Source organism: Vombatus ursinus, unplaced genomic scaffold, assembly GCF_900497805.2.
Source record: "Vombatus ursinus unplaced genomic scaffold, bare-nosed wombat genome assembly UNPS02014173.1, whole genome shotgun sequence".
Classification (NCBI taxonomy): Eukaryota; Metazoa; Chordata; class Mammalia; order Diprotodontia; family Vombatidae; genus Vombatus; species Vombatus ursinus.
In genome coordinates, this window is record NW_020953951.1 from 241,997 (window position 1) to 268,487 (window position 26,491).

Here is a 26,491-nt window from a genome sequence, read left to right on the forward strand (position 1 = left end):
AGACAAGTCCAGGAACTAAATTGGCAAAACTTTGGATCTGGTTGGGAGGAGGGTATGGAAGACTAGAGCAATTTGTCAGCAACTTTATCAAACACATTCTCTTTGGAAGTGTGTTAATGGGAAACATTTTGATAAGGGTCATGAGCCAGAAATAGGAGTAATGCTCTGTATGAATATACTATGGACCGTCTGTACAAGAGGAAGAACTAAATAAGATAGGAAATAGAAGAGAAACCTGGAATGGTAGCAGAATATTGTAATAATGGAAGGATTCAAGACCATTTCTGAAGCTATCACTCTGGTCATAGCAGATGACAAATTATTGACAAGCTTCTAAAATGACTTTGCTTTTCAAAAGAAGAACAGGTGGAACTAATAGTTTGGGCCTAATTCTGAGTAATAAATGGCAAAATAGAAATGATAGGAACTTTGGAAAAACCTGACCATTCCATCTTATGAATTTGTGATAGGTAAGGAGAGAAAAGCCAGGGATAGAAGCACACTCTAGATGTTGAGAAAATTGAGTTTCAAATAATTTAGAGATAGGGTAGGTTAACATTCTAGAGAAGAAGTAAACCCATAAGTGACCTAAAGAATGAAGTTTTGACAACAAATATTCTAGTGAAAGAGGAAACGTCTCGTGAAACATGGATGCACAGGGTATTCATTCACCACCTTATATTTCAAAGGCATGTACAGAGGATGGAAACAAAGACAGACGTCTTAGAACAGATACAAGAATGACAATGTTAAGAGAAATGTCTGAAGTCATGACAACAAAGAAGGCACCTTTTACAGAAATGGTGTAGCTACATTTTATACACTGCAATTCATTTACTTGAGATTAAAAGTTTAAAACTAGATGTATTGATACTGAATATTAAATTTACAATAAATCCTTTTAAAAATGGATCTGACACCTTAGAAATCTCCAGCTTTGATGGAGAGAAAATAATTATTTTGTGTCTGTTTTATCAATAAGATCTTTGAACTGGGAAATACAAGAATTATTAACAGAATCAAAGCCCAAAATAATTGAGAAAGACGGTGGTTGAGTATCTAAATATAGTCAGCGAATGTAGTTAACCAGTCCTGACCAAACTAGATCCAGGCTATTGAAAGGATTTGCTCTGTGATTGATGAACAGGAGAGCAAACTGCCTTTAAGCAGTTCTTTTAATGACCCTATACTTCTTTAATCAAAAGGCCATCTTTTTAACACCACTAATTTTTTGGTAACATATAGCTGTGAGTCATGGAATATATTTCTGAAGTGTTAAAATCGTATCTCCCCTAAAGGGGCTGAGAGTTTATTAGTACTATACTATTAATAACTGATTATTAATGTCATCTAGACTTTTCCTCCTGTTTTCTCTAAAGGACATGTGTGATTGATCTGATTACTCTTAGCCCTCAAGGAACATGCTTGTTAATCTTGGGGACAGTCCCACCCCAGTAGGAAACCCAATTTCTTTTTTTTAATTAATTTATTTTTAGTTTTCGACATTCACTTCCATAAGCTTTTGAGTTTTAAATTTTCTCTGCCTCCCTTCCCCCTCCCCAAAATAGAATGCATTCTGATATCGACTCTACATATACATTCTTATTAAATATATTTTCACATTAGACATGTTGTAAAAAAAATAATTAGAACGAATGGGAAGAACCACAAGAAAGAAGAAAAAAACTCAAAAAGAAAATTGTATGCTTCAAACTGCATTCAGACTCCATAGTTCTTTTTCTGCATGTGGATAGCGTTTTCCATCATGAGTCTTTTGGAATTCTTAGATCCTTGTATTGCTGAGAAGAGCTAAGTCTATCAGAGTTAGTTATCGAACATTGTGGCTGTTACTGTGTACGGTGTTCTGGTTCTACTCACTTCACTCAACATCAGTTCATGTAAGTTTTTTCAGATTTTTCTGAAGTCTGCTCATCATTTCTTAGGGCACAATAGTATTCCATTCCATTCATATACCACAAGAGACCTAATTTCTGTTTAGAATATAAACAATCCAGTCTGAAAGAGTCCTTGCCCTGGGGAAAGGAACCCCTGTCCTCGTAGAATTTAGGGTGACCCAGATCCTGAAGGAGAAAACTAACCAGAGAGGTCTGGATGGAGATAGCTTCCCCCTCCCCCAATTGTTGAAGGCTGCTGAATCTCATGATCAAGCCACATTCTTAACAGGAGGAGCTGAAGACATTTATTCTACCTCCTCATTAAATGTCCACCAATCAAAGTTGATTTTCACTTGTCAGAGAAATTTCCTTTCAGAGAGTATTTAAGGCATCTCAGGATCTTGCTTGGCATCCTTGGTTACCAAGGGAAACCACTGACCATAAATTTGTTGTTAGCCTAATTAAGAAATTAATTATTAATTACCTAGAAAATTACGGTTAATGACTTACATGAAAATAAAATACATCAATAAATATTTTTGGTCCAGACCTATAATTATCAATGTAGGGATCTCCAGGAGCAGATTTTTAAAAATTCATTTTCTTTGGACCATAGTAGAATTGTGATTACATTGATGCAAGCTCTGATTTTGTTCAGTCATGTCAGACTCTTCAGGACCTCATTTGGAGTTTTCATGGTAAAGATACAGGAGTAGTTTGCCATTTCCTTCTCCAGTTTATTTTAGAGATGAGGAAACAGAGACAAACGATGTTAAGTGACTTGCCTAGGGTTACACAGCTAGTAAGTGTGTGAAATCAGATTTTAACTCAGATTTTCCTGACTTCACCCAGAGCTCCACCAAGCTGCCCCCATCGGCATCTTCTTTATAGGGATAAAGAGTTGCCTAGAGCAGGGAGAAGCTCTGACCTGCTCAGGGTCCCACTGCCAATAGGCATCAGAGTCAGGTCTTTCTGTTTCCAAAGCCAGTTCTCTCTACTAAGACACATGGTCTCTCATATCCCATTATTATTTGACAATCCCTTGAATATTTGAGTTTCGTGTCCACTTCTCCCCCCTCCCAAGTCTGATTCAGACTTAAGTTTTTTGGGGGTTCTTTTTTTGTTTGTTTTGTTTTTTAATCTAAAAAACATCTAAACATAGGAATAGGGTTGCTTTAGCTATATTGGCAAGATAAATGCAAACCACTAAGACTCCCATATCTTTTTTAAACAAATACCTCTTTAACCTTCCCTCCCTCATCTTGTATTTGAAAAGTTGATTTTTGAACTGAGGTTTCAAACTTTATCCCTGTTATATGTTACTTGATTAGATTTGGCTGAATGTTCTAGCCTAGAGATATCAAACACACTGTCCACTGCATGCAGCCCACAACACCCCCAATGTAGGCCAAACCAGATTAAAATTTAATTAGAAAATAATTTAAAAATACAACAAAACATAATGTTAACATTATTTTCTAAGTCACTATGTGGCCCACAAGAATCCTTATATACAGTTTAGTAACCCCATTTCTATTTGAGTTTGACAAATATTCGAAGGCCAACACCCCAGAGTCAGTACTAATCCAATGACATTTCAGTAGAAACTTGCCAAGCTAATATTGAACAATTAGCAACTATTCTGAGTTTCAGTGATTCAAGTAATTCAAATCCATCTTACTGTGTTATTACCTAGTCCACACTTTCTCTAGGCAACTAGGTGGTTCAAGGGCAGCTAGATGGAATAGTAGATAAGTTCTGGGCCTGGAGTCATGAAGACCCAAGTTCAAATATGGCCTCAGAAACTTACTAGTGGTATGACCCTGAGCAAGCAAAAATTCCTAATAAACAGTACAATAATAGTACATATTGCTTTCCATTTTTTATATTTTACTAATTATCATAAGGAAGTATATGTATTTTAAGAGTTGATATTTTGAACCCAAGTAAAGGATTTCAATATATCCCTACTAAATATCAGATTCAGCTCATGGTTTTGATCTTTTGGGATATTTTTGGGTTCTTATTCAATCATTTAGATCATAGGTCATCCTGGATCATAGATTTAGAACTATAAGCCCATTAGAGGTCATATAAGCCAATCCTCTTGCATCCTATTTTGAAGGTGAGGAAGCTGATAGCCAGAAAAGTGAAGTGATTCGCCTAAGGTCACAAAGGGAGTAAATGAAAAAGTCAGAATTTGAACTCAGGTCCTGTGATTCCAAATCCAGTGTTCTTTCTATGGTACCATGCTGCCAGTGTTATGGCTCTCCCTTCAAAATTTGTTTCATCTGCAAATTTGATAAGCATTCCATTTATGCTTTCAACTAAGACAATGATTTTTTTAAAAATGAATAATGAAAAACTAGGAAAAGGTCCATTGGGCACTCCACTAAAGACCTCCCTCCAAACACTTAACTCTATCATCTACCCATGTCACTCTACCTTATCCAGGAGGATCTGTTAATTCATATTGGAAAGGAAACTCATGAACGTAATACATAAAGGAAAGCCTTTGTCAGTCACTTCTCACTCAATGCCAGAGATACCACTCTCAAGTAAATTTGTGTATATGATAGGTATTAGGGAAAGAAAATGTTAAGAAACTAGAGGGTCCACAGTGTATGAAAATCCCAAAATAGGTTATCAACACACTGATAACTAAATTTACATATTTGGAGAACTGTTCAACCACTCCTATATGCTCTTTCCTCACCCTGTTACTAATTCATTTCCCAGAGGGGTTATCCAGTTTAATTCTCTTTCACTTTTCTATAAAATTATATTAAAGTACAAAGGACCTAGGAAGGAAGATGTTATCCACCTCCAGAGAAAGAACTAATAAATAGAAGTATACATAGTATGATTTTACATACATACATACATACATATATGTGTATATATATGTGTGTGTGTGTGTGTATATATGTATATGTCAAATGGTGGTCTTCTCTAGTGGATGGAAGAGAGGGAGGGAGACAGTTCAGAAATTAAAATGTAACAAATTAGTTTTAAAAAGAAATATTAAAGGATTTGTAATTTTCTCTATATTTTTTAGCTCTGAACTTCTAACCACAGGCAGAACCCTGGCATAACACCTCAAGGTCATATCCCCAGATTATATCCCAGATTAACAATGTTGAAAAAAAAATACAAGAAAAATTAATAAAGAAAAAAATACACTTCAATCTTCACTTAGATTCCATCAGTTTTCTCTCTGGAGGTAGATAGTATTTTTCATCATGAGTCCTTTGGAATTGTCATTGATTGCTGTAATGATTAGAGTACCTAAGTCTTTCACAGTCGATTACCATTACAATACTGCTATTAATGTGTAAAATGTCCACCTAATTCTTCTCACTTCACTTTGTATCAGTTCATATAAGTCTTTCCACGTTTTTTCTGAAATGATCTCCTTCATCATTTCTTACAGCATAGCAGTATTCCATCATAATCATATACCACAACTTGTTCAGTAATTCCCCAATTGACAGACATCCCCTCAGTTTCCAATTCTTTGCTGCCAAGAAAAGAGCTGCTATAAATATTTTTGTACATGTGGGTCCTTTTCCTTTTCCTTTGATCTCTGAGGTATAGACCTAGTAGTGGTATTGCCAGGCCAAAGAGTATGCATGGTTTTATAGCCTTTTGGGCATAGTTCCATATTAATCTCCACAATGGTTGAACCAGTTCATGACTCCACCAACAGTGCATTAGTGTACCTAATTTTCCACATACCCTCTAGCATTTATCATCTTCCTTTTCTGTCATGTTAATCAATCTGATAAGTGTGAGGTGGTATCTTATACTCAAGATAAATAGGAAATAATTGAGAGAGGGAAGGCACTAGAATTAAGAGTAGTTGTCAAAGACTTTCTGTAGAAGATGACATTTTACTTGGGACTTAAAGGAAGCCACAGAAACCAGTAGGATGAAATGAGGAGGGAGAATTATATATTTATAATTATAATTCCAGGGATGAGAGACTGCCAGAGAAAATGCCAGGAACCAAAAGGTGGAGCGTCTGATGTGTGGTACAGCAAGGAGGCCAGTGTCACTGGATGAAAAAAGTATACATAAGGTGTAAGAAGATTGGAAAGTTAGGAAGTGGCTGGGTTATGAAGGGCTTTAAACATCAAATAGAGGATTTTGTATTTGACCTTGGAGGCAACAGGAAGCCACTGGAATTTACTGAATAGTGTCAACAGGAAGTCACACCTTCACAAAACTTACTTGAAAACTAGGTTCATTACAAGAAGAATGAACATGCATGTGGAAATCAAAGGCAAGCAAAGAGTTCACAGTCCTTATAGAAGTTTACATTTTTATAATAGCAGGACAAAGGGAGGAGGGCATACCAGGAAAGGGTATGACATGGAAGACGGAATAGTGCAGCAAAGGTGGGAAAAAAAGACAAGACCACTCCCCACAGAGAGGAGCGAAGTGATGGCAAAAGCCCATTCTTTTCCCTTGGGAACTCCTAGACTATGAAGATAGGAGGGACAGCTTATCTGGACCCTCAGTTTCCTCATCTGTAAAATGGGTGTAATAGTAGCAACTACCTCACAAGGTTGTGAAGACCAGCTGAGATAACATGTAAAGTGCTTTGCAAACCTTAAAGTGTTACATAAATGCTACTATTATTAGGTAAACATGAGTGATATAATTCTTTACTTTGGCAACAGAAGCATAGTTCTTATTTACAGTAGCTTCTAAATCCAAGAAAACGTTTAGAGCTCCAAAGGTTCTATGGATGTGACCAATTACGGAATGATTCTATCTTTTCTGGTTCAGTGCTTACATATTTGTTCCTAAATAAATCACTCCCTTTGGCTCTACCCAGTGTACTAGCCCTTTTGCCATAGATTAAAAAAGGTGGGGGGAGAGGGGAGGGAAGGTAGTGGGGAAAGCAGTTTAGAAAAATCAGCCACTACATTGACTATGTCATGTTCCACACCCATAGTTCTCCACTTCTGAAAAGAAGGGAGGTACGTTTTCTGAATTCTTCTCTGGGGTCATTTTTCCGATCATTATAATTATGGAGTATTCAATAGTTTTGTTATTGTTGTTCTTTCTATGTACATTGTAGTCACTGTAGATTGGTAGTAAGGTGTCAGAAGTAGAGTGTCTGACCTAAAGTCAGAAAAACTCATCTCCCTGAGTTCAAATGTGGCCTCAGACACTACTCCCGACTTCTCTCCTTTCCCTTGGGGCAAAGTTATCTCCTCCCTCCACTAGGCTCACCCTACCCCCGGAAGAACCACAGAGTTAGGGAAGTCGGGCTCCTCCGCGTCTCCTAGAGCTTCCCGGAAGTGTGGTTACAGAGGAATGGTAGTGAACTTCCTGTCACGGGCCGCAGTTCCTGTGGTGGGCCACTCGGCATCCGGCGGGTGAGCGAGCTTCCGGCGTTGGGCACTAGGCCTCTCAGGTTCACCTGGAGGGTGCCACGTAGAGTGAGGGTCTTGGGGCGAACTCCTAAGACTGGCACGAGACCAGTGAATGAATGGCTTCTCCATCCCAGCACCCGCCGTCAAGATGGAAGAGAGGAGCCTGGGCTGGCGTCTGGGGGTGGGCTGTGCGCTGGTCCCCTGACCCCTGTCTAGTTTTCGGGCACAGCCTTTGTCAGACCCTTTGGACAACGTGATGCGGCCGGAGCGGTGGCGTAGGTGTCGAGCGACCTGTGTTCTAGTTTGTGTCACTGAGTAAATTGTGTGGGGTGGGGGAAGAAGAGAGACACTGAATGACCTGTCTACGTCGTGTCATCCTTGAAGTGATGATCACGAAACCTGAGGAGCAGATGATCTGATTAAGTCAAAACTACTCTATCAAGATTTTTTTTTCACAGCAGGAAAGGAATAAATTACTTAAGGTTTCAACTTTTATGAAACAACCAAAAGGAATGTTTATATTCAATCATTTGATCATAAGCACAGACAGCGCAGTCTCAGATTATCTTGAGATGTACATGGTCACTTGATTGCTATGGAGCATAGAAGAAGGCTTCATCAGATGAAAACAGTGTATTATCCTGGGCAGCAGAATAACTAATTTTAGTACAAGTGGGCATGAGTGACTTAAGTAATCTGAAGTTGGGAGGTCATGGGCAATTTTAGTTGTTAAGAAGAAGACTAAAGGACAGGAACTCTGGAGTGGTATTATTTGAAATAGTACTGATTTCATGTGAAAGAACCATGTGATGAGCAGAGTTCCAGGGTCTAAATTTGGAGGTGATGATCTAATATTCAGAAGGTGGTTTGAGAACCAGGAATGATGGGGGTGCTTTTATATGAATAGAAAATTCCAAATGAGTAAACTCTGCCATTGCAAATGGGTACTTTCTTTGTAAGTTGTCCAGAGTTCTGAAAGATTAAGTGACCTGTTCAGGGTCACTTAGCCAAAATGTATCAGTTAGTACTTGAATCTAGATCCTCATGACTTCAAAGCTAGCTCTCTTGTCCACTACACCATGCTTCCTCTCAAGAAGTGTATTGTGGCAGGTGAAAAATGAAATGACTGAGGAAACAAAGGTTTGAGCTTCCAAGAATATCAGCTTATTAAGCAGTGCATGCTAGTTGCATAACAAATCAGGACTAGATCTCCTCAGCTTTGGTATTGGACCCCAAATACAGAGGGAGACAGATTTTTATGTATTAAAAACAATCAAGATCAAGTAATTACAAGAAAACAACTAGGATATAAAATTAGGTCATCTGATTTCTAGTTGGAGGAAAATGGAGCTTTCTGAGTTGGCATGGGGAGTGAACAGGTGTAATTCCCTAAAGAAGTGTTCCACTTTCCCTAAGCATCCATATTCAATCAAAGAAAACATGGTAACAATAACTGACCAGTATGGGGCTGGTTTTCATATAAGACATATGGGTTGTTTGAGATACATAATTGTGAGAAAAATTCTTGCATCAATCTTCAGATCTGACTAGGTTTCTAGTTAGCATAACCTAGATCCTTAGTTAAGGGTAGAAGTGGTCAAATTTCACAACCATGCAGGGTTAGGTTCAAACAGTGCAATAAAGTTTCCTTACAAGTCTCATAATTGAATGAAGTTTTCTCACAAGACAGAAATTGGACTAGACCACGGGTGGGAAACCTGTGGCCTCGAGGCCATATATGGCCCTTTGACTGAATCCCAATCCGCAGGTTCCCCACCTCTGGACTAGACCTATAATTGAACAGAAAGGAAACTGACCCAGGTCCAGAATTGAATCACAAGATGGTGTCAGTGTAGTTCACTCAATTCCAACAATTCCCTCAATTCCCCCGTTTGATTCATGGGAGAGTAGCCAGTCCACTCCCTACATGAATCAATTATCTATAGGCCAAATCTCTAAAGTTCTTTATATATTCATAATCAGAATTACTTAAATCAAGCTACAGATCAAGGTACTTAGAGGACTATTGTGGGAGGGGAGATTTACGTGTCACCAAGGTAATCAAGAAAATTCAGCAAACATAAACACCATGAAACAAAAGGCCAAAGCAATACAATGATGATCATCAATATTAAATAATATCAAGTCTCCCTGTAACCTAGTAACCCACTCCTAATGTCCATTTAATCATCTTGTCTTGAATCTCAGATGTTCCATGTACTCCTCTGATCCTTGGATATCTTTACTTGGACCATTCTCAGGATAGCTCTGAAAAGGGCACTGCTTCTCTGGTTCCAAATCACTTGTAGAGATTCCTAGATAATTCTGATAAAAATCTGCTAGTAACAATATTTAATGCAGTTTAGTACACTTGTTTACATTTGGCTTTTCAATAACTAGTTCATGTGAAAATCAGTTCAAGATTATGGTTCTGATCCTATTAACAATAGAGCTATAAGAAGAACACCAAATTAGGAACCCATAATTCACCTGAAATTTTAGAGAATTTCAGTTACTATATTTTTTCTTTACCTAAACCCTGATATAAAAATCTTTTTAAAAAATTCATTAAGTAAATGAACTCTTTGTCTTTTAGAGTTATCACACAGGGGAACTCAACTGTCCCCCCTCAGAACTTGATAAATCCAACCAAAAATAAAGAAACTAAGGATGTAAACAATATTAGAAAAGTTGGATATGACAGACCTTTGGCATGATTTAGACATAAAGGGTATATCATAAGCAAATTAAAAGAGAAAGGAATAGTCTACCTGTCAGTTCTATGTGAAGGGGAAAAATTCATGACCAAACAAGAGATAGAGAGCATTACAAAATGTAAAATAGATAATTTTGATGGTATTAAATTAAAAGGCTTTTGTACAAACAAAACCAATGCAACCAAGATTAGAAGGAAAGATGGGAAACAATCTTTATAGTAAGTATCTCTGATAAAGGTCTCATTTCTCAAATATATAGAGAACTGAGTCAAATTTACAAGAATACAAGCTATTCCCCAATTGATAAATGGCTGAAGGATATGAACAGGCAGTTTTTAGATGAAGAAATTAAAGCTATCTATAGGTATATGAAGAAATACTCTAAATCACTTGTGATTAGGGAAATGCTAATTAAAACAACTCTGAGGTATTTATCAGATTGGCTAATTTGACAGAAAAGGAAAATGATAAATGCTGGAGATGTGGGAAAATTGGGAAACTAATGGGCTGTTGGTGGAGTTGTGAACTGATCCAGCCATTCTAGAGAGCAATTTGGAACTATGCCCAAAGGACAACCAAACTATGCATACCTTTGATCCAGTAATACCACTTCTAGGTCTGTATCTCAAAGAGATCATAAAAAAGGGAGAAGAACCCACAGGTGCAAAAATATTTATAGCAGCCTTTTTTGTGGTGGCAAAATATTGGAAATTGAAGGGATGCCCATTAATTGGGGAGTGGTTGAACAAGCTATGGTATATGAATGTAATGGAATACTAGTGTGCAATAAGAAATGACGAACAGACATATTTCAGAAAAACCTGGAAAGACTTATATGAACTGATACAAAGTGAAATTAGTAGAATGAAGAAAACATAGTCGACAGGATCAATAACACTGTGATAATCAGCAATGAATGACTCAGCTCTTCTCAGCAACACAATGATCCAAGACAAATAAAAAGGGCTCATGAAGGAAAATGCTATCCGTATCCAAATAAAGAACTGGTGGACACTGAATGCAGATAGAAGCTTTTTTTTTTGCATACTTTATTTTTTCTCATTTTTCCCCCTTTTGATCTGTTTCTTCTTTCACAACTGTGATTAATTTGGAAACATTTTTACATAATAGCACATGTATAAACTGTATCAAACTGCCTTTTTCAGAAGAGGGGTGTGGAGGGAGGGAGAAAAATTTGGAACTCAAAATCTCATAAAAATGAATTCTAAAAATTTTCTTGTCATGTAGCTGGGGAAAAAATAAAATATTACAAAAATAAATAAAATTATCAGACAGATACTTTAAAACAGGAAAATAATTTCACTTTCTTTACAATTATCAATACAATTTTATATGTAAAATCCTTAATCCAATTTTCAGAACTTATTACTGGAACATACTCAAAGCCTTAATTTCTGTGCTAGATACATTTGGGAGTCAATCATATACATATGTATATAGTTCCTAGAAAAAACAGTCTAATCCTGTTGCTTTCACCAAATTTACTATTTTACTTGATTAGAAAACTTTCATATTACATCTTTGTCTTATTATTTTATCTAATTCCCCCTTTAGTAGGATATAGTCCCTCTACTACAATTTGATGACAAATACAGATCAAAATTCTTAGTTTTTTTATACTTGCATCCTATTATAATAACTCAGAGATGTTTCAGTATGGAGCTGTTAATAGATTTAGTATAGTATTTAAAAAACTCATACTGCTTATCTGTCCTGACTATAGAAATTTGCTATGAAAGGAAAAGGAGTGATATAGTTATAACAACGTCAAGACGTCCCCTCAAGGGCGCAAACTGATCTAACATATACCACAAGAGAGGAGAAACTCCCTTAGTTCTGTTTGATTCCAGGCATAAGTAATATCTGACAGCCAAACATGTAGTCACAAGGTATCAAAAGCCAGGCTCAAGATTAACCAACTGGGAAAATTTCCTGTTCAGACAGGAAATGGCACAATGGGGAAAATGAGTCAAAAGGCTCATACCTCAGGACATCCCAAGGTTGTCTCCTAAATTTTCCCCAGGGACAGATGTCCACTTGTAGCAGTTCTTAGACTGCAGCACATGCCATTTTTCAATATTGGTTTCATGAAAATTCAGACAACCATCCCTGTAGTCAAAACTCAAAATAATAAATTATAGAGTTTGTACTTCAAATAGAAAAATTTCACTACCTATAGCTTAGGACTTGAATATCTTTAAATCACCCTATAAATTTTCATAATTTTTATAAGTGATAGCTAAGAATGTTCAAATGAAAACTTACTATTATAATAAACTTGTTATTATATCTTAAAGCAAAATATATCCCATTATATATTTAACATTTTTTAGATATCTATTTTTATCACATTCTTTTAAAAGCTCAATTCATAATCTAACAGCATCCAGGGTTTTTTCAAATTTTTTTTTTAACAGCATTTCTGATCCAATGGTTTTCCAAATATCACAGTATAAGAGAGATGGCATCAATTTAATCTAATGCATTTCCAAATTATCATAAATAGAAAATCATTTGTTTTATCACCTTTGGAATATTATACTAATAACATCTAAAACCCAGTATGTAATTACAATCAATTAAAGAAATAATAATAACGGTGAACATTTATATCATGCTTACCATATGCCAGTCACTGTGCCAAGCACTTCACAATCATGATATCATTGATCTTCACAACAACCCTAGGAGGTGGTTACCTTTATTATTTTGTCCTTTACAGATCAGGAAACTGAGGCAAACAGAGATAAGATAACTTGCTTAAGATCACACAGTTAATAAATTTCTGAGACCAGAGGGTAAATCAGGTTTCTGTGCATTTTTTCCAGCATTTTCTTTTTGCATTAGATGTCACAATTAATAGGAGAACACACTTAAAGAGCCAAATCAATTCCTTTTGTGTTCATAACCTAGTCCTACCCTCTCTTTCCCCAGGGGTTTTCAGTTTTCTTGTTGAGTCGTTTTAGTCATGTCCAACTCTTCATGACCCCATTTGGGATTTTCTTGGCAAAGACACTGGGGTGGTTTGCCATTTTCTTCTCCAGCTCATTTAACAAATGAGGAAACTGAGGCAAACAAGGTTAAGTGACTTGTCCAGGCTCACACAGCTATTAAGTGTCTGAGGCTGGATTTGAATTCAGGTCTTCTAGACTTCAGGCCCAAAGCTCTAGCTACTGTACCACCCAGTTTTTAATCCTAGTGAAAGATATGGAGAGATTCCAAGTGGCAGCCTCATGTTCCCGTCCCCTTGCTTTGGAGCTCACAAGATTCTAAACACTGCGGAATACACTTCCAGAATGTTCTTTCAGGGGCAGAATACTCTATTTCCTAATCATATTCCAAACTATCTAAATAACAATGCTTCTCTATCTCTTAGCTGACATAGAGAGAAAGTGACTTGCAGAAATGGAAATGATGCAAGAATTTTTAAAAAGAGGTAAAATAATAAATGAAATGAGAGGAATAGAGGAAAGAAAGAAATGAGTGATGGAGAAGAGACTTGAAACAAAAAATTAATAGCTTAAAGTTAAGAAGAGATACAAAACCTTACCCTAGTAACAGATTCTGCAAAATTAGAATAGCTTAAGTAGAAATTTAATGACTAGGAGACAAGATGTCATGTTTTACAATCAAAGCAGTAGTACTGTTCACTGGTTATCACTTTCAGAAGTGACCTTGGAGCAGATACTCTGTAGCAACCTCCTTAAATTTTGTCCCATTCTCCCTAGGCACTTCTATATCATGGGGAAAAGTGCACCCCCAGGTGTTGGGGAGGTAGGAAAAGTTAGTACTGTTCTTGCTATATCTTCTAAATGATAGAAGCTAATTGATATGAATTTACATTAACATTAATTAACAATATTAATATTAATCACTTAATGATGCTGGCGCTCCAATCATTGGCAATTCATGTTAGGGAGAACACATCAGGGCTTGAGCCAGCGCCAAGAAAAGGAAACTCTATTGTCCCTCAGGAGTATCCCCTAGGACCCAGAAAGGAAAGTGTAGCCAACCTTGCTCTGTAGGACCTTACTCCACACTTCCCATGAGAGTTGGGTTGATGACCCCCAGAGCTTAGAAAGGCTACAGAGGAGTTTATACTTTATCCTGGAGACAATAAGAAGTCATTAGATGAGAAGTAATACAGGGTTATAGATTTAGAGTTGGAAGGGACCTCAGAATCTAGTTAGACCAACCATCCTCATTTCACAGATAAGGAAATTGAAGTACTGAGAAGTAAAATGACTTGCATTATATAAGGATCACATAGGAAGCAAGTGTCAAACACAGGATTTCAACCCAGTTCCTCTGAATCACAGCCATAGCCTCTTTCTATTGACCCTGATGTGGTCAGAACTATGCTTTAGAAAAAAAAAAATTAGGGGCAGCTAGGTGGTGCAGTGGATAGAGCACCAGCCCTGGATTCAGGAGGACCTGAGTTCAAATCCAGCCTCAGACACATAACACTTACTAGCTGTGTGACCTTGGGCAAGTCACTTAACCCCATTCCCTAGCCAAAAAAAATTTTTTTTAAAAAAAGAACTGTGCTTTAGGAATATTCATTTGAATTGTATAAGGAGGGATTAGAAGCAGGGAGAATTAGGGAACCATTACAAGAGTCCTGACAAGAAATGATGAACTACAATGGTGGCCATGCGTAGAGAGAGAAAGGGATAAATGTTAGAAATGTGGAGGTAGAATGAATAAGACTTGACAGTTGACTGGAATAGAGAGTGAGGAAAAGTGAAGAGTTGAGCATAACTCTAAGGCAATGGTTCTTAAATTTTTTTTTTTTGGTCTCAGGACTCCCTTATATTCTTAAAAACTATTGAAGACCCCAAATATCTTTTGTTTATTTGGGTTTTATCTATTGATATTTACCATATTAGCAGTTAAAACCAATAAAATGTTTAAACTATTTATTAATTCATCTTCTTAATATTATGAAAATAGTTTGACTTTGTTGACTCCTTGAAAGTTTCTCTGGAACCCTCAGAGGTCCTCAGACCATACTACATTTTGAGAACTGGAACTCTAAGGTTATTAATCTGGGTTCTTAGAAAGATGTAATACTCTCGACAGAAACAGTGAAATTAGGAAGAGGGATTGGTTTAGGGGAAATAATAATGAGTGCTGTTTTGGAAATGTTGAGTTTAAGATGCCTGCAGGGCATCCAGTTAGAAATGACCAATAGACAGTTGGTGATACAAGACTGGCGCTCAGAAGAGAGACTAGAACTAGATATCTAGAACTGAGAGTCTTCTTCATAGAGATGATAATTGAGCTCATGAAAGTTGATAAAAAAAATCTTTGAGGGAGATGTATAGAGAGAAGAGAACAGGCAAAGGACAAAATTTGGGGACATCCATATTTAGGAGGTAGGTAAAACAAAGACAAAAATATAGCAAAGATTAAAAAGGAGCAGGCAGAGGCTACAAGAACCAAGAGTATCTTAATCTTGATTTATCAATATTTTCCTTCACTGACATAAAGAATTATACAGACAAAATGCCAAAGCCTAGTGTCCTGTAGCAAAACTTCTTTTTTAAAAGATGATTCAACATTGTACATAGTACAGCAATATTGCAACGATAATCAACCATGACTTAGCTACTCTGATCTGTACAATAATCGATAATTCCAAAGGACTTATAATGAAAAATGCTAACCACCTCCAGAGAGAGAGAACTGATGAACTCTGAATGCAGACTAAAGTTTTTTTGTTTTTTTTTTTCACTTTTTCCTTTCTCTTTGGCAACATGGTTAATATAGAAACGTGTGTTATGACTTCACATATATACCGGGTATAACGTGCTTGCCTTCTCAATGGATGTGGGAAGGGCTGGAAGAAGGGGGAGAATTTATAACTCAAAAAATATTGAAAATAAAATTGGGGGGGAGATCCTTCAATTCAGACTCAAAGAATAACATTCCTACAGTTCTTTTAAGACTTACAAAACGCTTTCCTTATAACCTCAAGAGTCAAAAAGTATTATCCTCATTCTGTAGAGGGCGAAACTAAGGCTTGCAGAGTAGAGAGGTGGCTTAGTGACCAGGGGAAAGTGTTGGAGCTGGAGTCAGACCAGCCCTGAGTTCAAATATGCCTCAGCAAGTCACTTTTTCAGTCTCAGTTTATGCTGATTGCACAGCTAGTTAAGTCCAAGGAAGGAAACAAGCATGTATTAAACTCTTACTATGTCCTAGGCACTGTGCTAAGTGCTTTACAAACACCTCATTTGATAGGTACTATTATTATCCCCATCTTACACTTTAAACTGAGGCAGACAGAAGTTAGGTGACTTGCCCAGGGATACAGACACACTTAATAATGGTCTAAGGGCACAGCTGAATTCAGGTCTTCCTGACTCCGGGCCCAGCGCTCTATGCACTAACCCATCTCGCTGCCTGGGAAGTGGGTTTAATCCATGGTTCCTGATTCTATTACCCTGGGGAACAATCCCGCTTCCTCAGGTCATATGCTACAGTTCTCCTTCAAGACGTAGGGAAGTTCTATTTCTCGGGTACCCTCGAGGCCGAGGCCAAGGTTGCACTGGAAGCCACTCTTGGGGGTGCTGGACTATTGCAAAGAAAGGAAACACTCAGGGAAGGGGTTGCACATCCGCTCCGTCCACTACTCTCAGCTTGGATCGGAAGCAGCGTACAGGACCAATCCCAGAGGCCTCGAGCCTTCCCACCAGGCTGACCACCGAGACGCCCTCCCGGGCGGCGCGCTTCCTAGAGCGTCCCCGGAAGTACGGGCGGGCCGAGAGGCCGCAGGCACTTCCGCTCCGGGGCCCGACTCGGCGATCGGCACGTTAGCGGGATCCGGCCTCGCGCCACTGGGCCCCGCGGGGACGCGACCCTGAAGTGGGGGACGCCGCGCACGGCGCTGACGTCTTTCCCTGACGTCGCGCGCGCTCGGGCCTGCCTGATGAGTTCTCTCCCGAGTCCCTTCTCCTGCCCCCCAGGAAGTTGGTGGCATATCGCCCTTTGTCCGTCACACTCTTTCATCCCTCGGACTGAAGGTTTCTGTTATCTCGGACGCACTAAAGCAGAAGGCCAAAGAGGTGCCAGAAACGATTGGTCGCCATTTCCTCCCCCAACCCCACCCCCAGCCCTCCTTTTCGAGGTACTCAGAGCCGGCGCTCCTCATGGCTCAGATCTCACCCCTTCTCCCCCATCTCCTACCCCTTTTAACTTTAAACTAGGTTTCATCTACCCAGGGAGAAGGCTAGTTTATACTTCAGAAACGGCTCCTGTCCGCCCCCATTCGGAAGAGTCTCTGGGAGCCTTGATATAAATCAATCTGGACCTCAGAGTTGGAATTTTACTAGTCTTTCCTCCTCCAGTTGCCTTCCTGGATTGTCTCGAAGTCAGCTCCCTGAGGGCAGGGCTCGTGTCTCTAACCTTTGTATCTGTCCCAATAAAAAGGCACGCCGCTTTGTTCAGAACGACCAGTGGTTTTTGTTTTGTTTTGTTTTGATGTCTCTGGAGGTTGTTTTGAAAAAAAATTTTTTTTTGCAAGGAGAATTCAATTTTTATATAGCAAATGCTTACTTGCATTCAAAAAAGCAAGTGGCTTTATTAACCATGTTTCAGTACAACAGATATTTCTAAGTTTTAAAAGTTTTATACAGTTTTATTATGCTAAGGCACATATGCTATGTGCCTTAAAGAATTTATAGTCTTTTTTTGGAAGATGAGATTTAAGTCATAAAATTAGAAAAGATAGAGCCTTACATGATTATTTGGTTAAGAGGCAGGGTACAATTGGTTATCAAGACAACAGAAGCAATACCAAGCAGAAAGACAAAACACTTTTTGAGGGAAGAAAAAGAGAGACATTTCAATTTGAAGTTATCATTAGAGGATTAACAGAAGTAAAGGATCATTACTGTCTATGAAAGCCAAAGATTTTGCTTATTTTTCAAGTCAGTAGTTCTGTCAAACTAATATTTTAAAATATACTATTGTGTTTGAAGCACTACTCTGAACCATGTTGGGATTAAATGAGATGGTGGTTCCTGTTTTCTTAGAGATGTAGCATTGTGTCTCCAAGACTACTGCATTTGAACTTGAAAGAGCTGTGCTCCACCACTTACTAGCTGGGGATCTTAGGGCTTTACTTCTTGGGAACTTGGTTTCCAAATCTGTAAATGGGGTTAGTAACACATTGCCACCTTCATAGAACTCTTATTAGATTCAAACAAGGTCATACAGATAATGTGAACTGTATAAGGCAGCTTGGGGTGGTGACTAGACATCTGGCCTCAAAGCCAAGGAAGATATAGGTTCAAGTCCTGCTTCTGATATGTACTGTCTTTGTGACCTTTGGCAAGTCACCTGATCTTTTAGTGCTCTGGGAAGCTCTCTGTGCAGAGAAGATTCTGACCTGTACTGTAGAGATTTTTCTTCACCTGGGATTTCTTATATGAATGAAATCACAAATTTATCCCTAAACTGCTACAAAAACGTTAATCTATTATTATAGCTCTATTGTAGGAAAGAGATGCAGAATTGTCATACAAAATAGAACATAAATGTGTTAGATACAGTGTTGTATGTGGTCCAGGAAAACGAAAAATCATGTTTGACTTAGATTATTAAGAGCTTCATTCAGAAGTTGGCATTTGAGCTGGATTTTGATGGGTGGGTAGGATTTCAATAGATAGAAAGTGGGGGAGGAGACCAAAATCTCTTTGTAAGTACCTCTCCCCGTGCTGCTCCTTGATAGTAATAAGAACTGATGTTTATATAAGAGTTAGAAGTTTTTTGAGGTATTTAGTATATATCCTGAGTATCACAACAGCCTTGTGAGGTAGATATTACAGGTATTATCCCCATTTTATAGATGAGGGACTAAGGTTTGGAGAAGTTGACTTGCCCATGTTTACACAGCTAGACAGTATCAGAGATGGAATTCCATCCAGTCTTATTAATTCTAGGTCCAGCACTCCTACACTACCACACTGGCCCATCCCATTGGAGAGGGAGTGAGACTCAAACTTTTCTTGTCCTTTGTTGCTGAGAGATAATTCAGCATTTGAGATTTTAGCTGAATGATCATTTCTTTTCACCTGGTTCTTGACTTACTTCAGTTTTCTTCATCCTCAGGTTCCCACCCGTTCATGAGAACAGGAAACCTTAAGGACTCGAGGGTTGGAGACTGGTCAGAGGTCCATGCCTGCTCTCATTGCCATCAGCTTCTCTTCGCCCAGGAGATCTCTTGGGCTTCATCCTCAGGAGTCTGCTCCTCCAACATCACCAACATGGTACTCGGCCCCTCTGGTCTTAGAGATCACCTAGTCCAGTACCTTTGTCTCCAAGATGAGAAAGCTGGGACTGTGGAGAGGTGAAAGGAATTACCCACAGACATGAAGGAATTTAGGGCAAAGCCAGGACCAGACACTAGAAATTCCCTGTCAGGATGTTCAGCTTCATCTTGCTATTGCTGTTTTTAATTCATCTAGATTGAGTATGTTTCAGTTCCTTTTCAATATATTTGTTTCATAGATTACAAAATTGCCTACTTGGAGGTTTTATTCCTGTCTGAAATATAGATTATCCTGATGTAGGAATGGCTGATGTAGGAAGGGTAACTGTATTAGACTAGTATACATAGAATGGAGTCTGGACTGAAAGTGACATATTTGAGAGCATTGAGGGATTAACTCTCAAGATACCTGAAAAGAGGAGGATATCAAATGCATAGAAAACGATCAGACATCACAGCTGATAGAAGGCAATTGATAAAATGTGCCTGGTTTACTTCACCACAGATTTCAGCCTTAAGTATCCTGGTTGGTATCTTAGTTTGTCCACTAGTAGCAGATCACTGATATCACTGAAACATATGTGGACCCCAAGCAGCTGTTTTACCCAAGATGAGATAACTTCCTGTTTCCACATCTCTCAGCAAACTGCTTATCCACTATCCTTGCACCTTATCACTCAAGATCATCAGAGACCAAATTGCTTATACTGACATTGGTAGAAATAAAAAAATTTTCATCATTAATTAATGTTAATTAACACATTAATATGTGTTCGCACCATGTATGTCCATCCATTTTTCATTTTCAGTTTTTCCTAGCAGTTATCTAATATATTTTTAAGCTTAGTAATACATACATACATACATATCATATGTATCCATATATACATATACACATATGTACATACTTATAATCACATACACACATACACACACCTCTTGTGCACAGAAATAAATAAGTATTCCTCATATGGTTTGAACTTCAATTTTGAGCTTATCCCTGAGCCACTGATAATGTGTTGTTTCAGAAGCCTGTGACCTTTGAAGATGTGGCTGTATTTTCACTCAAGAGGAATGGGGACATCTGGACCCTACTCAGAGGGATCGCTATGGTGATGTGATGCTGGAGAATTATGGGAACCTGGTTTCACTGGGTAAGATCTAATTCCAACAGTTATCTTCTAGAGCAACCTTTTTTCTGAGAAAAATTCAAGGACCCTCTTCTGAAGCCAAAGAGATATTTCTCTCTGACCCCTTCCTATTATGTCATCTGTGTTATTGGATTTTTTCTCTGCATCCTACACCTGTAGGGGCTGGATTTGAGTTCTGAGACTGTTACGATTTCTGATCACAAATGATCATGTTCCATTTCCTTCTCCACGTTCAGGATTACCAGTCTCTAAACCTGATGTCATCTCCCAGCTCGAGCTGGGAGGAGGGTCATGGGTGCTGAATGATACTGGACTTAAGGAAAAAGATCTTTAGAGGTGTGTCCAGAGGTGAGTAAATAAGAGCCTGTCCCATTGGAGATAGAAAGAAAAAGAACATAGTAACTCTATGACGTACAGTTTGAAATATCAGAGGAAAATTTTCTCTAGGCACCTCACTGTGCCTAATTAATGCCAAATTAAAGTGTCCTCCCTTCTGTTTATTGCCTTTTTCTTAACCATAATAATTTTTCTAACTCTGCTCACAAGTTTGTCCATCTTATCTACCTTCTTAGTCTCTCTTTTCTGTAGGAGTGTTAAGAGGGGGAGGAGGAAATGGTTTATAGAGTCTTCAGCCACCTCTTTTCATCTACAAATGAAAGGCAGTCTAGGGTCCAGAACACTTCAGCCTTATTCTGTATAAAGAGTAGTACTGATTTGTTCTGAGATACTCTGTTGCTAGTAAAAAGGTTCTCCTAGAGAGAAGGGATGAACCTTTTGCAAATTATTTTGCCAAAGTGGGTCCCATCTCTAATACCACTTTGCCCCTAAACCATTGAGTTTTGGCCATCTTTGATAACCTGTCATCTCCATTTCTGTATTGTGTTCACCGAGTTTACCCATTTATTAAATACCTGTTGTGTTTCATCCTAGGAGCTAAAAAACTATCCCTGCCTTTTTGGAATTTATAGTATAGTGAAAGATAGGATACATACACTCACATAACTATAATTATAGTACATGGTATTGTATTAGAAAGGCATTATAGGGGAGCAAGTTTATGCCTGTTCAATCCTCCATTGTCAAACAAAACATTCTTTGTTCTCATTCTTTTCTGGTATTGAACATCCTTCTGACCTTGTCCACATTTGCTCCTTTTTCTGTTCTTTCCTGGCTTTAAAAAAAAATCCATACCTTTGTCACTGACAGTGATGTGTGAATAGGTCCCCTATTCATGGTTGTTTTTATCTATTAATTTATTTAACTGTATATTATAGGCTTTCCACTTTGTTTCTCCTTAAGTAGATTAGTTGTACGGGAACTATTATAGAGAAGTCATATATCTATTAAAAGTTTAGAATTTATTAGAGATAAGAGGGATGCTATATGAATGAATGAAAGAAGAAGGAGGGGAAAGGAAGGAAGGAAAGAGGGAAAAGAGGAAAGAAAAATTTGTAAGTGCTTAATATAGGCAAAACACTGTGCTATGTGTTTACAGATAGAAAAGCAAGATAGTTTCTGACCTCAAGGAGTTCACATTCTAACAGGAGGAGTTAACACATATAGGAGGATTCAGCTATAGGGCATTGGTCACATACATTTTCTCTGTCCTTCTAAAATCATTCAAGCTTCCTGTTTCTCACAGTTACAGAGTTGTAATCGCTGAATGTCTTTATCTGTTAAATAGATATTTGATCATGTCAGAAAGAGTGTCATACTGAGGTTTGAGTACAGCTATATCAGGCTACCAGTTCAAGATTCAACAAGCTTTAACTACTGCCTGTTATGTGAAAGATACTGTTAAATGCTATGTATACAAAGACAAAAATGAAAGTCCTTGTCCTTAGGAAACTTACAGTTTACAAAGGGGATAATGGCTCTTACAAATGTATCAGGTTCTTTATGTTGGTTTAACATAAGGAAAGCTTCATAACAATCAGAAATGTCCAAAAGTGGAATGAACTGACTTAGAAGATAGTAGGTTCCTTATTACTCAAGGTTTTCAATCAATATATGAACTTCATCATAGTTGTAAAGATGATTCCTCTTCAGGTATGGGTTAGACTAGATTACTTTTCTGAGATTCTTTCTAGTTCTGTGATTCTATGAATCTGAACTTTGGATGGTTCTCAAGATACCTATTTTTATCTTCCCCACTTTGTTTTATAGGATCATAGATTTAGAGCTGAAAGAGACCTTAAAGGGCATTGAACCTACCGCCCTCATTTTACAATGAGGAAACTGAGGCACAGTGAGATTAAGTGTCTTGCCTGTGGTAACATTGCTGGTATCTGAGGTGGGGATTTGAATTCAGGTCTTTGTAACTCCAAATACTCGATTCCAACTAAATTTAATAATTTAGCAAATAAATTCACCTCTGTCGGAGAGAGAGGGCTAAGGGTCTCAGTTAAGGCCTGGGGTTTTTTTTTTTGGTTAACATAGGTGGTGCCCAAGAAGTTCTTGCTTTTTGTAAATAGGTTGTTTCAAGATCAAAGAGCAGGATTGGGCAGTGGGAAATTTATTTCTGCAGGTGCAAGCCCCAATACTTTAGCTTTCAGCCCACTTTTATAAAGACCTACAGTGTCTTCATTCCAGACTTAATTCAGTATTTCTCTACCCCAGAAAATAGCAGGAATGTCTTTTGCCTTTTTTTTTTGTATCCCCAGGGCTTAGCATAGTGCCTGACACATAGTCAGCACTTAATAAATGTTTATTGACTGGCTGACTGATTCCTGACAGGGATAGATATGCTATTCTTTATTTGAGAAGTAGACAGTAATATCTCTTCTTCAGTGTCATTTCCATTAGTTAAACCATTTTTAATGGAAAAAGCAATGTGCTTACAGTCAGGAAGGCCTGGATTCAAATGCTGCCTTAGACACTTATTAGCTTTGTGACTATAGTTAAATCACTTCACTTCTCTGAACCTTAGTTCCCTCATTTGTAAAATGGAAATAATACTAGTATTACCTACCTCACAGGATTGATGTGAATATCAATAAGATAGCATATTTAAAGCACTTTGTAAACCTTTAAGCACCACCAAGGTAGAAGATATTGTAAGTAGAATCTCAGTATTTTTCTCTTGCCTATTCTTTTGACTTTGCATACACTTGTTTCTTTTGCTATTCCTGCTTGTTTTTGCAAAATATCTCTATTTCCCATTCCCATTCCCATTCCCTTATCTCTATTACTCCCCCTCCCCATTTGCAACTTTCTTGACTGTTAATTCATTTGTCTTTCATTCCAGATTCTTTATTTTGTTTCTTTTCATAGAGAAGATTTCTGTCTATTCAAGAGCCATGATTTCATGGGAAAGAGGGTAAGGAGGAGACCCTGTGGATCATAGATTTTTACCTCTAAACTGGCTGAATGTGTATTTTTGAGTGTGAGTTTTTAAGTCTTTGATTTTTTTTAAGTCCTGATTTTAATAATCTAAAGTTCATAGAATTGAGAACTAGAGGGGATCTTAAAGACCATCTAATCCAATCACTCATTTTACATAGGAGAAAACATTCCCAGACTGGTTAAGTGATTCCCTGGTGTCCCACAGGCAATAAACAGCCTTGATTCCAAATCCAGTGCTCTTTCCAGTGTACTATTACTGAGTATTGCTTTGTGTGGCTGTATCTACATGCTATTATGACCCACATAATGATAGTTTTTTGTTTGCTTGTTTCAGGTTTTAAGAAAAAAATCTGATGATAAGGATTTTTTTACTCTGCTTTCTAAAGAAGTAAAATTGCATGGAAGGGTATCAGAAGAACTCCTAAGAGATGTTAACCAGGTCAGGGAGTTAGGAGAAGCCTATGAACTTAGCTATTTAGAGAGAAAGAAAAGAAATACCAAAGGAGAGAAATGTCTTCAGTCTGCTTCCCTGAAGAGAGATTCCCAGCATGTCATAGTGTTCTACAGGAAAACAGTTAGACAGGAGAAAGGCAAAAAATATAATGAACTTGGAAAAACCTTTGGTTACAGCTCAAACTTGTTATACATCAGAGACATCCTACAAAAGAAAGAGTCCATAAAGGTAATACTCATGGCCAAAGTTTGCCCAAAGTTCTGTCCCCATGCACTATAAGAAAATTCATAGTAGAGAGAAATATTTTAAATGTGGTGAATGTGGGAGAGCCTTCACTTATATGGCAGCTTTTATACAACATCAGAGTGTTCACATTGGAGAGAAACCTTATAAGTGTAATGAATGTAGTAAGGCCTTTAGTCTACATTCAGTCCTTATTTGACACCAGAGAACTCATACTGGAGAGAAACCATTTGAATGTAGTGAATGTGGGAAAGCTTTCAATAGAAGTTCAGTCCTTCATGAACATCGAAGAATTCACTCTGGAGAGAAACCCTATGAATGCAATGAGTGTGGTAAAGCATTAAGTTGAAGCTCTACCCTTATTCAACATCGGAGAATTTACACTGGAGAAAAACCTTAAAACTGTAAAGAATGTGAGAAAGCTTTTAGTACCCGGTCAGGTCTTCATGAACATCAGAGAATTCACAGTAGGGAAAAGCCATATGAATGTAATGAATGTGGGAAGTCTTTTAGTTGAACCTCAGATATCATAGCACATCAAAGAATTCATACCGGAGAAAAACCATATGAATGTAAAAAATGTGGAAAAACCTTTAGTAGAAGCTCAGGTGTTAGAAAACATCAGAAAATTCATGAAGGAGAGAAACTCTATGAATATGATAAATGTGGTAAAACTTCCACACATCTCACAGATTTTATTCAACATCAGAGAATTCATAGTAGAGAAAAACTTTATGAATGTCATGAATGTGATAAGGCCTTCAATTATGCCTCAACTGTTACTCGACATCAGAAAATTCATACTGGGGAAAAAACCTACAAATGTAATGAATGTGGAAAATCCTTCACCCATTTTACAGGTTTTATATACCATCAGAGAATACATGCTGGTGAGAAACCCTATAAATGTAATGAATGTGGGAAAGCCTTCAATAGGAACTCACTTCTTACTGAACACTGCAGGATTCATACTGGTGAGAAACCTTTTAAATGTAATAAATGTGGGAACGCCTTCAGTTACGTCAAAGGTTATAGTCACCATCAGATAATTCATAGTGGAGAGAAACCTTTTGAGTGTAGTGAATGTGGAAAAGCCTTTAGTCGCCATTCACTCCTTATTCAACATCTGAGAGTCCATACTAGAGAGAAACCATTTGAATGTAAGGAATGTAGTAAAGCCTTCAGTAGAAGGTCAGTCCTTCATGAACATCAAAGAATTCATACTGGGGAGAAGCCATATGAATGTAATGAATGTGGGCAAGCCTTTGGTTGGAGCTCTACCCTTATCCAACACCAGAGAATTCACACTGGAGAGAAACCTTACGCATGTAATGAATGTGGGAAAGCTTTCAATACCAGATCAGGCCTTAGTGAACATCAGAGAATTCATACTATAGAGAAGTCAAGTGAATGTGATGAGTGTGGGAAAACCTTTGATAGGAGATCAAAACTTACTCAACACCAGAGAATTCATGCTGGAGACGAATCATGTGAATGTAACATTTGTGGGAGAGCCTTTGCTTGGCATTCACTTCTCATTCAACACCAGTATAATTGCACTCAAGTTAATTTGGAAATGTGATGGAAATGTAAAGGAGAACTTTATTGACTGGAGTTCATAATAGGTTAAAATCCCATAATAGAATGTAAACTTTTTAATGGCAGTTGCTAATTTTTATTCTAATTTAGTTGGCACAGCAATCTAGCCCAGTGCCAAATGCAGAATGATAATAAAATATGTTGTTGGTGGTGGAATTATTACACTGATAATTATATAGAAACCTTCAGTAATAACTCCCCCTTCAGTCACAATGAGAGAATCCCAATCCAGTAATACCTAGGATGATAACAAAAAAGAATGTTAAATTTCTACTCTGATCTTACTCTCTGCCCAAAAGTGGTATGAATTGGATAGAACAGCCTAATCTCTCTCCCAGAAGTACCATTTATCCCCTGTGAGTTTGGTGGTACCATTGCCAGGCATTGGGAAGTTTGGCATCAGCA

The 26,491-nt window shown here is 37.8% G+C and overlaps 1 protein-coding gene across 1 annotated transcript; it reads left to right on the forward strand.

The window, feature by feature from the left end:
• Positions 1 to 19,774: 19,774 nt before the first annotated feature.
• On the forward strand, positions 19,775 to 26,143 carry LOC114041428 (zinc finger protein 3-like). The gene is made up of 5 exons (XM_027859882.1): positions 19,775 to 19,820; positions 20,365 to 20,448; positions 20,682 to 20,740; positions 24,415 to 24,472; positions 25,348 to 26,143. The coding sequence occupies exons 1-5, from the start codon at positions 19,775 to 19,777 to the stop codon at positions 26,067 to 26,069; spliced, it is 969 nt and encodes a 322-aa protein (XP_027715683.1). The 3' UTR covers positions 26,070 to 26,143.
• Positions 26,144 to 26,491: the final 348 nt, after the last annotated feature.

Coding starts and splice junctions, on each gene's coding strand:
- LOC114041428 (XM_027859882.1), top strand. CDS start 19,775: ATGTGCCTGGTTTACTTCACCACAGATTTCAGCCTTAAGTATCCTG. Junction 19,821..20,364: donor TTTCAGCCTTAAGTATCCTG/GTTGGTATCTTA, acceptor TTTTCACTCAAG/AGGAATGGGGACATCTGGAC. Junction 24,473..25,347: donor AAAAGAAAGAGTCCATAAAG/GTAATACTCATG, acceptor CCCATTTTACAG/GTTTTATATACCATCAGAGA.